At 40.7% G+C, this 12,235-nt stretch overlaps 1 protein-coding gene across 1 annotated transcript in view; it reads left to right on the top strand.

The window, feature by feature from the left end:
- The window catches only part of LOC144006459 (uncharacterized), a 34,443-nt gene extending 26,312 nt beyond the window's left edge, over positions 1 to 8,131 (top strand). The window contains exons 5-6 of the mRNA XM_077505314.1: positions 2,467 to 2,573; positions 7,489 to 8,131. Coding sequence (XP_077361440.1) covers positions 2,467 to 2,573; positions 7,489 to 7,539 — 158 coding nt within the window. The 3' untranslated portion in view covers positions 7,540 to 8,131. The remainder of the gene's footprint in view (positions 1 to 2,466; positions 2,574 to 7,488) is intronic.
- Positions 8,132 to 12,235: the final 4,104 nt, after the last annotated feature.

The following is a 12,235-nucleotide window of genomic DNA, read 5'->3' on the forward strand; positions in this document are numbered from 1 at the left end:
GAAATGTCGTAGCATAGAGAGAAAAAGTGGATGTTGACTGTGAGCTTTCAATCTCCATGACAGCAGATCACAATAGTGGTTCAAGTGGAAGTCAGTCAACCTGAAACATTTCTTGACAATAATTTTTTATATATAACATCACTACTCTAAAAATGACCTTCTGATTAATATTACATTTGTGAAATAGAGTTATGAAGCAAAAATCCAGACATTTTTTTTTTTTTAATCCATCTCAGGGATGCGGCCATTTTGCCACAGGCTGTCTACTGAGGATGACATCGATGTTGCTCAGGTCTCAGGTAACAACCAATCACGGCTTAGCTTCAGAAAACTGGTGATCTGTGATTGGTCGTTGCCTGAGCCCTACGCAACTGTGATGTCATCTTCAGTCGACAGCAACTGGCAAAATGGCCGCACCCCTGAGATGGATATAAACTGCTGGATTTTACTGCTTATAACTGATATTCCACTAATGAAATATTAACCAGAATACCATATTTAGACCACTGGGGCTGTATAGAACATATTATTGTCAAAAAAATTGGGGGGATTTTCAATGAAGGCAAAGTACAAATAGTCATAAATTAATGAGCTATGAAACTTTCTGCACTTTCATTTACTCTATTTTATTTACCCCCCCCCCCCCTGATCTTATTGCCCTAAAAATGTGGTCTTTTGTTTACCCGTTATTCTTGTCGCCTCTTTCCCAGGCTCTGAGAATCGGGGGGTTATGGCGACATCAATGGTTGTGTTCTCTTCAACCTTCTGTTTTGGAGAGGCCCTTGTCCGTGTCGGCACTGTGACAGACTTTTTGGCAATATCCTGAAAGTCAAATCTGTTCATTTAGATTCAAGTGGTGACCACGGAGCAGACAGCAGCCCATTGTCATGCTGTGGCTAAACTAGTATGCGGGAGACTTAGTGCCCTGTGCAATTCTTCGCTTCTTAACGTTTCAAAACCTGATATAGCTTTTTATTATGGAGGGTGGATTGGCCAGATAGATGTGCACTGGCGTGATGCACAAATCTAGGTAGTCCATAGAAGGCACAGAAAATGTTATGCATTCTAATATGAATGCAAGATAATTCAGAAGAGTACATAGTACGACGGATGGAGCTGACTAAATGCTTTTAATGGTGGAATGATGACGTGAATATTGATGTCATATCCGCTGCTGGACACTCTGAAAAGAGCTCAATTCATGTCAACCATTGTTAAGAATCCATTTTAAGGATTGTTCTTTTTTACAAGTAAATAAGCATCTGAGAAAATTGAACTCAATCATTGCTGTGCTGAATATCTTCATCGAACTATTCCTTAAATAGTCACGTCCTGTGTGACATTGAGCAGCTGTTTAACAATAAAACAAGACGCACACAGCTCTGAAAGAGGCTTGAGGTACCAGCATGTTGCTATGAGGGACAAAAATTAATCCTCCTTGAGCACCGTTGCACCATTTCGGATGGCCCGGCGACCCAGCTGTACACCCTCGGTCCGGCGTGAATGGGACAAAGACTTTGAGCGAGTCGAGGGAACCCGGCGAGAGATGCTCGCCGAATTGCCCAGCCCTCCCCGATGTGGGACGGGGAGCACCGCTCTTGCTCTCATATGCTCAGAGCTGCTTTTCGCCCGGCCCTCAGCCATTTTGGAGAGAGGAAAAAAAGTGTTTTGCTTCTCTTTCTCTCACTACGTGGCGTAGATTTGGAAAGGCTTTGACTGCTGCTTTTGCTGCTTAGTAGTGGTAGAGGAGGCACATTTTACAGCTCGTACTTGGGAGATAATGTTAGTAAGAAAAAAAAAAAAACATTTTCCGCCTTTATTTTGAATGTGATTTTGTTTTTTGCTTCTGCTTCGTGGCGTTTATGCGCCATGCACTTTCACCCTTTTCTGTTCCATCTCTTAATTTTATGCATTATTAGTATTTTTGTTCGTAAAAACAAAGGAATATATCCGATTTTTGCTGCACTAAGGAGAGACGGAGCTGCAGCCAAGAATCCTGCTGGGATCCCAAAGAGCCATGCAAAATGAGGCACCAAAAAAAAAAAAAAACACCACCACCCTTTGCCTAGTCACAAATTCCACTTTCTCTGTGGCCAGCTCTGCGACTCCTCCTTATTCATATCTTACTGCTTACAACCTTTTGCCATTTCTCTCTTGCCGTACCTTTTTTTTTTTGTTTTTTTGTTTTTTTTTAAAAACAATTTGAGGATTTTGTACCCGGAAAATGGAGACTGAAGAACAGTTCAGGAGGGCGTAACAAGGATAAGAGGGGATGTTCCCTTCTTACTTTTGCATGTTATTTGGCCATTTATTTTTATGCTTTTACTGAAATTTTTTTCGTGTTTGTAGTTTTCACTGAGGTGATCTAACTGTTTGAATTTCAGGTTTTATAAACTTTTATTCGCAGCTGATGTTAGACTTTTCGGTTCTGATAGTGTTAACGTCAAATTGTGTGTTTGCTCTCAGGCTTGTTGCTTTACGCTGAAACGCTGGCCTGCATTGGATCTCAAAGCCGGAGTCCGTTTGACACCAGAGGATGTTTGAGCGTCAGTTGTCCAGCTTGTGCCCCGTTGGTATGTTGGCCATTTGCAATACTTGCGTCTCTCAGTCTGGTGTGCGCCGCAGAGGGTGTTTTTGTGTCTACACATATTTTGGTCAGACCTATTCTCAGTTTATACCAGGTAGTAAAGGCAAAATAAATACAATTACACATATGACGAGGAAAAAGCATTTGTTTATTTTTAACAGTTTCAGTTGTAGAATGTATGTTGTTTTTGTTTTTTCACGGCTAATTAATTTTTTTCACTTTTCAGTCTTTTTTTTGTGAAATATCGAGCGATGAAATATTTTTAAACATTTTAAATGTTCAAGGTCATTTTAACAGCCTCCGGCATGCTTATTTTGTTTCCCATTTTCACGTGATTAATAATTAGGGCTTCACATTTTATGTGAACAATATTTATACAGAATAATAAATGTTGAAACAGGATTTTGATCAAAACACAGTCATGAGCCTGTTTAGTGTATATTAGTGTGATTTTATATAACAGCATCTGATTTGGATATCAACACCTCAGCACTGTTTTTGTTGTTTTTAACTAGGTGCCGCTTTTAAACAAAAATATAAACAATGGACTCTCGTGAGTCACCTGACTAATATTTAAAAAAAAAATGTTGACAGATTCAAGAATTTCTCTTCACGTTTTCATGTGCTCCTGAAATGTCAGCTGCCACAAACCCGTAGATCCGAACTTGTGGTGACAGGCTGCACAAGCTCGTATCTACAGGTATGTGTCTCCTTGGCAGAAGCAACACCTGGCCAGCGAATTTCTCGAAAAAAAAAGTGCATCATGTCACGTTTTAACAGGACCGTATGAAGTGAAATTCATTTTCAGTACAAAGCTCAAAGTCAAGTTTAAATCACAGTGACCTTTAATGACCTTGAAAGTTGGGATCATTTGTATGGCAGATATCGCGCTTGCCAGAATGACTTTGTGCGCCAATTCATAACAATGTAATGAAGATTCAGTTCAATGAGGCCACTAGGTCAATGTAGCAAAATAGTGCTCATGTAAAGCTTACATTTGTGTTTCATCATAAAGCAGCAACAAATGATCTCTGCTGCAAAGTATCCTTGCTGCTCTTCACATGAGTGGTCCGCAGGGTGAGGTAGTAGGTTGTATAGTTGAGAGTGACACCACAGGAGATAACTGTACAGCCTCCTAGCTTTCCCTGAGGAACCGCCTCTCTTCACAGGGATTCTTATCACCGTTCTTAGATTAGGCATTTCATTTTATTATCATATTTAGCCGTAAAATTTCCCAACGCGTGTGTATTGTAAAGACTAGGATGAAATTAAGGAAATTAATGCGGAAGAAAATGTTGCATTTGGGCACACAGCACCGACATACTGTGCAGCCAGCAAGTTATGTGGGCCGGTTTAATGAAAGAGATGCAGCTGAGGGGAACCACCTTACAGCCGCAGTGGGAAGAACTGCGTCTTGGCGACCAATTATATGCAATGGTCAGTTTCACCATGTATTTCCTCTGCTGTGATCCAATGAGCCAGTAATAACTTTTCGCGGAATCAAACCAAGGAAGCCACAGAACCCGAATACCATCTTGTTTCCTGCTACGATTCTTTTTTTTTTTTTTTTTAATCTGTGTTATGTTACCTTAATTTTTTTCTTTTTTTTTAACCTTTGATATGTAACCTTAAGCAAAGCAGCCTTGCATACTAGAGATGTCACGCAATTAAAATTTTTGATCATAATTAGTCGCATGACTTTAATAGTTATAACAATCACAAATTGTATATCTGTTCTAAATGTACAATAAAATATTTTTTCTAAATGTTCATACTCTTGTTAACAAGTGGAAAAAAATGTTAAACTAATAGAAATATGGCTGCATCTTTTAGTCATTGAAACAGTAATTTCATAATCCATCCATCCATTTTCTTAACCACTTGCTCCTCACAAGAGTCGCAGTGGTGCTGGAGCCCATCACAGCTGGCTTCGGGCAGTAGGCGGGGTACACCCTGAACTGGTTGGTAATTTCATAATAATTCATAACATTGAGATAAAATAAAAAGATGTACTGTATTGTAAAAAAAAAACAAGTGTGATATTGATTTGTGGTGATGTCATATTTCTGCCACTAGGTGACATAATTGCATTTGTAAGACAGTGACAGCTCAGTGCATTTTTCTTTTCATATTAAGAGCTATCTAATCTTTAACTTGTGAAATTGTGTACATTTTTAAAATTGTAAAATATAATTTGACCCAAGTCTCCACAAGTATATGCATTATTATTAAATTTATTACTGCTAAATGTTGACGTGGACGTGTCTGCTGCGCTGCGAGTGAAATTCCCTCAGTACAGGCTTTCCAAGTAATTGTGCTTTAAAAAATTGAGTGGGGTTAAAGGAACTTTAAATAAACTCAAAATTAATGCATTAATTTTGACTCCCCTATTGCAAACCAGCGGTTTAACATTTTGGATTGTAAACAAATTACTGTGAATCTTCCTGGTGCACTTTCATGGCCATGCTAAAAAGCAAAGCTCAGCTAAATTCTATATTATACCCCCATAAAAGCTTTTATCTAAACAAATCTACAGAATAAAACAAACCCCTCGTGTTCTGGACAGAATGGTGGGCTGCTGTGTGCAGATGTGCAGTCCGGGGAGTGGTATGATGATGAAAGACTGTTTCCACTTAAACTCTTCGCTCTCTGTCTCAAGGCCACCGGGTTCGATGAAGGTGGGGAGGGATGAATGGAGGGTGGGGGGTCGTTGGGTTCTTTGGGCCAGAAAGAAGCAGGGGCCCACTGTACGGGGCAGTTGTTTGCAGTGTGCAGCCAGGGAGCAGTCACTTACAGTCAACATGACTCTACTGTAGTTTCTTACACATCGTTACTCAACTCAACTCAACTTTATTTTTAAAGCACCTTAAAACAATATCGCTGTATACATAGTGCTGGACATTGAACAAAAATTGTTAATGCGGTAAAGAAGTAAAACAAGAACAAAACAAACTTAGAAAGTATACAAGTAAATAAAATTTACATCAATAAATTAATAACTATAAGTAGGTAAGTGAATAAATCAATAAATAAATACATACATACATAAACATCAAATAATAATAAATAATTTTAGAGAAAGTCCAAGATAGCATTTTTCTTAAAATTGCATGAAATTAACACATTTTTTTCTATTCTTCTTCTTTCTAGTTTTATTGGTACTTGACCATCCCTGTTTTTTTAATAATCTATAAATAGCTGAGGTTAGCTGTCAAAATGTGTCAGAATGTCCACAAAAAAAAAAAAAAAATGTCTTACTAAAAGTAATAAAGAACATCTGAGAACAATTATTTTTAAATCCTGACTATTACTGTAAATGTACACTCTTATGATGCCATTTTAAGGTTGTGTGTGGATGGTGTGCATGTGTGGGCCACTCATGCAATATTTCTGCTGTCGCTGATCTCAGTCGTAAATGTCGTCCGTCAGAGAAACCCCGACGGCAGGATTCCCTCTGCTCCCCCGTTCGTCTTGCTCCCCTACCATGTCGTCTGCCACATGAGCCCTCGCCGCTGATTTACGGCACTTAATACTGCTACAGTTTAAGACCGTCACCTCCAACTTCCAGCTTTATGTTCCCTCCGCCGCACTTGGAATTTTCACATTTTCTCTCCTTTGCGCCCTCCTTTCATCTCTCAGTCGTGTTCCCTTAGTTCCCCGTCATGTTCCCGCCCTCCTTTTTCTCCACACATGCTGTAATAGGCACTGCACTCTCACACACACAGAAGGAGCGACAGACAGGAACAGAATAGCGGACTTGCCGACCGGGGAAGGATTCTGATTTATTTATTTATTTTTTGGATCTCTGAAATGAAAAAAAGAAACGGGTTGTAAGACAAACATATCCTTCCATGTTTTTCTTTTGTCTCCTATTTCTACATGCTCTCGCTTTCTCTTTGTCCCTCCCTCTTTATCGCTCCTTTGCTGCATATATTAGGCCCTTTGAGTCTTGAGTGATTTCAGCTGTGAGGAAATGAAAGGTTATTTATTTCTCTTCGCCTTCGCTTCTTTGGCTGTTTCGATGCTGCATGTAGCAGGCATGGTGAGGCTCCCTAGGTTCTCTACCCCGGGGACCTGAACTTGTAATCTATGAAGGTAGGAGAAGGGAACAAACCACAGAGGTGTGATAACGCAAGACGGAAGCACCGGGCGAAGGATAGAAAGGCTGTGGTACTGTCATGTGTGGTGGAAAAGCGAGGAGCAGCAGACAGCAACAGGCATTCGACACATTTTTTCCATGATTGTTGTTTTTTTGTGTAAATTCCTAGTTTGTTTTTAAGGATAGGAACTAGGAAGTGTGGCCACGTGTATTTTAGTGGCTCGGTTGTATGAGGATGTGCCTCTGTGGCTGCATTTGCTTCGGCTGTCAACTTAGTAGCATGCATACAAAAGACTCGCATTTCTTGACTCCTCGCCGCCTCATTTTGTCCTAGCTCATATTCATGACTTGTCATGCATTTGCAATAGCTGCACGGATTCAGCCATGTACTCTTTGTTCCCTTGTGTTTGCCTCTGCCAACCGCAAAGCATCACATAGGAATTTTTTTTAGTTTAATAATGATGCTCTAAGTAGATTGAGTTGCTTGTAGTTGACATCATTCCTGTTTCTACATAAGCTTGCTTGCATAGTTTGTTAATATACATCAACAGTCTTAAAAACTGCATTTTATTTCACGGTCACCTTATTTAACCCTTTTGTGCGTATTTCCCTCTCTCTCTCTCACTGGCTGCACATGGTACAGTCCTGCATGTCTGAGCAGCAGACGGCGAGACAGCGGCAATCTGCTTCATGTGCTAGTCTCATCCGTTTCAACAAAGCCAAGCAAAGCGGTCCTAAAATGTCCCTCTTTCTCTCTCTCTCTCTTCCCCCCCCCTGTCTCTCGCCTTTTTTGCTCATCTAGATGCCTTTCGTTCCATTTTGTCGGGGCACATCCTCATCTTTCCTCTGCTAGGATGGGGAGACACAGAGAGATGACTGCGGCAGCCGGGTGAGTTGTCTGTAATCCTTCCTCGGAAGCTTGCATGAATAAGCCTTCGTCTTGGGAAAGTGAGAGCTCCATAATGGCACAGGTGCAGGCTCTGATGGTTCACACTTTGAGTTCGGTCCCTCCTCAGTTCGAGGAAGACCCTGGTGATCATTTTTTGTTTTTATCCGTGCTACTGATGCCCTTGTCACCTGAGAGCTCGCATGCTTGCAGGCTTCACACGTTTTGTCGTTAATTACCCGTGCTCCACTCACTCCGAGCTTTTGCTTTTGCAGAGGCGTTCTCGTGAATGTCATGTGATTAGCGATGTCTTTCTGGGTGTGTGTGCAGTCATTTGCTGTAAGTTTCAAAACCGCCTGCATCAGTTTGTCGCTTCCACATGAAAATGTAATATATTGTGCCTTATGTGGGTCCAAACTTAAGTAGCAAAAGGGTGCGCAGAGCCAGAGAGAGAGAGAGAGGGAAATTGCCATTGTCTGTTCCAGTCAAAGCCATCGTCATGCCGCACAGCGAAATTGCATAACCAGGGCCAGGCGTGAGCAATCTGTACCTCTCTCATTCCCTGAGACCCTAACTTGTGACGTTTTGCTGTGATGTGCACGGGTTGGGTTCTCGGGAGCTGCGAGGGGCACTCACACATCTCGATCGTAAAAACAAACCCAAAGAAATAAATGCACTAAGATGGCGGAAAGCGCAACAAAAGAAGGGACGGTGTCGTTTAGGAAGCGAGGCGTGACGGTGACGGTGAACGTTAATTTGAGCACAGTGCAAGGTGGAAAGGGGTCAAATGGAAGAATTGGGGTTTCGTTCAGGTTCAGGAGGGGTTTGGACCCTGAGGCAAGCACAGCGTGTGGGGTGGATGGAGGAATGTGGCTATGAAGGACACGTGACTAAAATGGAGGGATGCCCACAAGGGGTGGGGTGATATGCGGCTACATATTGTGGGCATAATAATATTTCAGTGAATTTGAATGCAATGCGCATACGGTGATGTGTAAACTCTATTTATGGCTGTGCAGCTTATTACGGAACTTATTTTTTAATGTAAGTATTACTATTAATGACTCCCCCGTGCTTCACATTGAGAGCAGCACAAAGTACTTTTGAGAGCGTGAAACTTAAAGCTCAGTACAAATGTGTTTGACCTCATGACAGTCATCGTCTTTTGTCGTGTGCAAAGGATACACAGAAGAGCACATTTTCAGGTATGACCGAATGACGCTAAACGACTTCAATAAAACGTGTGTAACATGCAGCTGGCTTGTAGGACAAGAGCATCAGCAGCATTTTCAACATTTCACTTTTTTTTTCTTTTTTTTTTTCACTCAAGTCAGCCAGCATGGCACTTTCCGAATTGTTGCCTCAGTGCTCAGTTCTCCTGAAACTATTGGCATGTGTTGAAATGTGTCTGCAGGCAAATGTCTGTTTCTGTAATCGGTCTGTGATCTTCCTTCTCCTCTATTAGCACCTCTCACAGATCTGTATTTTCCTTTTGTGTAAGTCACAATCTTTCAGTGATCTACAGCAGTGGTGTGGGGATTGATGGGATGCACTAATGACGATGCAGTGAAGGTACCTGGGGCAGCTTTGACCTTTTCCACTTCTTTACTGTGGTCATTGAAGAAGGCTTGTGACACAATTATGCCTTTTATGGATCTGTAACGCCATACTGTCCCACACCACTTAACCTTTTTTTGACTTTTAATTCTACAGCCTATTTTCAGTTCATTGTGAGGACGTGGCCATAAGGAGCATTGATCCTGACTGACCCCATGCAGGTAAGTGATCACACAATAACAAGCATAGTAGTCAAGTGTGTGAATATGCAATTAGTAGATTTATTTGTATTATGGTCATACAAAGATTTTATGTGGACATTATGTCAACCATAACATGTTCTCACTTGAGAGTTTTCAGACATTTACATTTTTTTACACGTGAAATCTGATTTGTAAGCAATCTTGTGGAAGCAAAAAAAAAAAAAAAAAACTATAACCAATTTTTTGGGTCACAAAACTGATGAGATTCCTATATTAGACATGATCAACACTTTAAATGAATGTTTACTGCACTAAGTCAATGTCATTGTTTGCTATAAATATCCTAGTGCTACCACAGGCAGAAAATATACAAACCTTGACAAAAATATAAACTGCTTTCTATATTTGTGTATAAATTGCCATAATATGAGAACCATGCAAAAATAGCTTGATCATATTTTGCCTACTTCTACACTGAGGAGTGACACCTTGAAATGAACAAAGACAAAAAGTAAACAAACTCCCTTGCTCACTTTGTTGACAACTGCAAATGGCTCAGCAACAGTAGGTTACAGAGGAGGGACCATATTTGGTAACTACGCTGGGTGTGTGCAGGGACATAGTGGCATTCCTTCCTATGGGGGGTTTGTGATTTCTTCCAACCAACCAGGAAAGGGGGGGGGAAAAAGATGCTACATTAAGAAATGTAATAATATTATTATACTATAGTTAAATATATTAAGAATGATAACGTTTGGAAGTGGTTACATTATTTCAATCAGCGTTTCTGATGTCAGAATTTGTCTAAAAAAAAAAAGAAAAAGATGTAGCCGTGCAATTACGGAAACAAATAATCATCACAATAATGTTTGATTGATATCATGATTTAATAAACATGATTATTCATTGATTTCAAAACTTAGTAGTCACCAAAAGTCACATTTTATATATGACGTCAAATTAAAAATCAAGTAAAAACAAATTAAGTAACAAAGTAAATCAATAAGATATTAAAATAATAGCAATAAAATAAATTAATTAATACCAGCTTTTGCTACTGTGCAAGCGTTGGCCTCTTAAGGGCAGTGTGGTGCTGTATATGTATGGAATACACACTGACATTGAGTACAAGAGTAGAAGAAGAAATAATGCCTTTGGGTAATGTTCTATTACCTGTCCGTATGTGTTCCTACAGATTTTGTATGCTAATATTTGTTATTTGAAGAAATATCACTTTTTGGAACTAAGTGCTAATTTTCTATTAGCTCGGTAATTGGATTTTGTACATGGACTGCTAGCATTAGCACTGCTGATGTTTCCAATATGTCTTGTATTTAAATGTACAATGTGTGTAATTCATGTTGTTGTGTGTTTAGTTTTATAAACAACACAGTGCATTCAGGGTGCTTTCACAAAGTATGAACTGCACCGTTCGACATAAATTAATCTTTTTTTTTTTCCGATTATATTGTTTTTCTGAGCGTGAGAAGCCAAAATTGTAATCACGATGAAATTTCCGTTAATTGCGCAAGCCTAGTTGACGCCGCAAACGTCACTGTTTGATGCCGAGGGAACTTGTAAATATTCATGACAACATTAGTAGGAGATGTGTTATTTGAGGGCGCAACATCCAAGCGAGTGTGCTCGTGTTAGCGCTCTGTCCTCCCTCCAGCTATATCCTCTCTCTCCCGTGTTAAAGCAGCGTCCTGAGATGCCCTCAGATGGCTCCGTCCTTTCCTTTTGCATGTGTCGCCAGCTTTTTGGCTGCTGCAGCAAAACTGGAGGCAGGTGTTTCTACCTTACGTGCCCCCCCCCCCCCCCCCACCCCCTCCCCCTCGCTTTCCCTCCTTCCTGTTCCCTTATCACTGCAGCGTTGCAGCTCTGTCTGGGAGGCAGCGATTCTATTGTTCGGAGAACAGGGATGTTCTAGTTGAAGGGGCCTGGGGGGGGCGCCACTGGGTCCACCCCGCCCTGTGGAATGGACATGCTCCAAATCACTGTGATCCTTGGCATCTGGGTGCCATCAGCAGCAGCTCACAGTGTTTTGTTTTGTTTTTTGTCTGCCCTCGCTGGACAGAGCTCACTAGTCTTTCTGCTGCAGACCGCCGCCATCTTGTTAGTGCTCGCCTCTGCAGCGCTCGGACGAAATAAGGCGTCAGGCGTTTGCCCGCGCTAGTTTTCTTTTTCGACAAACGCTGCCTTTGCTGTAATCAACATGCTTAGTTTGCATTTAGCAATTCATCGCCTATATGTGGTGCAACCAAATATTACTTTGACAGCCTATATTTACATACTATACATGTACATTGAAGAGATATGGTTCTTAGGTTGTATAAAAATGCTAATCATAAGGATAGACAGATTTTTTTTCTCTGCATTCAAATACGTTTCAGCTTTATTACAGTCATAGTCAAGCATGTGAAAAACTATAGCGAGTAGATTGTAGGAGAGTGCATGACAAGGTGCAGTTTTCACATGAAGCCTCTCAATAATGAAGACCAGATGTTGCAGTTATGCATAGGAAGTCAATTGTCTGCACTTGCTACCGCCCGTGACAGTGATGCACACAGGCACCAGCGCTGCACGTTACTGTATAATCACATTTTACCAAGACCCTTTCTCATATTACTGCTTTTTTAAAAGCAGCGCAGCACATTCATGGAAGTGCACAGGCAAAAAATAGAAACAGTACGCGAGCTGCACATGAATTCCTAATAACACTTCTTAACATGAAGCCGTGCTTACGTAATGCTTATCGGTAATTGCGGGAAATGGTATTGAATTGAATACAAAATATTTCATTTAAAAGTATTTATTAGCATAATTTTGTGTTGATAAAGCCTCATGGACAAATCAATACTACACAATGAAACTCAGGTCCTCCTACTGTAGCCCCTTTCCCT

Source organism: Festucalex cinctus, chromosome 18 (assembly GCF_051991245.1).
Source record: "Festucalex cinctus isolate MCC-2025b chromosome 18, RoL_Fcin_1.0, whole genome shotgun sequence".
NCBI classification, from domain to species: domain Eukaryota; kingdom Metazoa; phylum Chordata; class Actinopteri; order Syngnathiformes; family Syngnathidae; genus Festucalex; species Festucalex cinctus.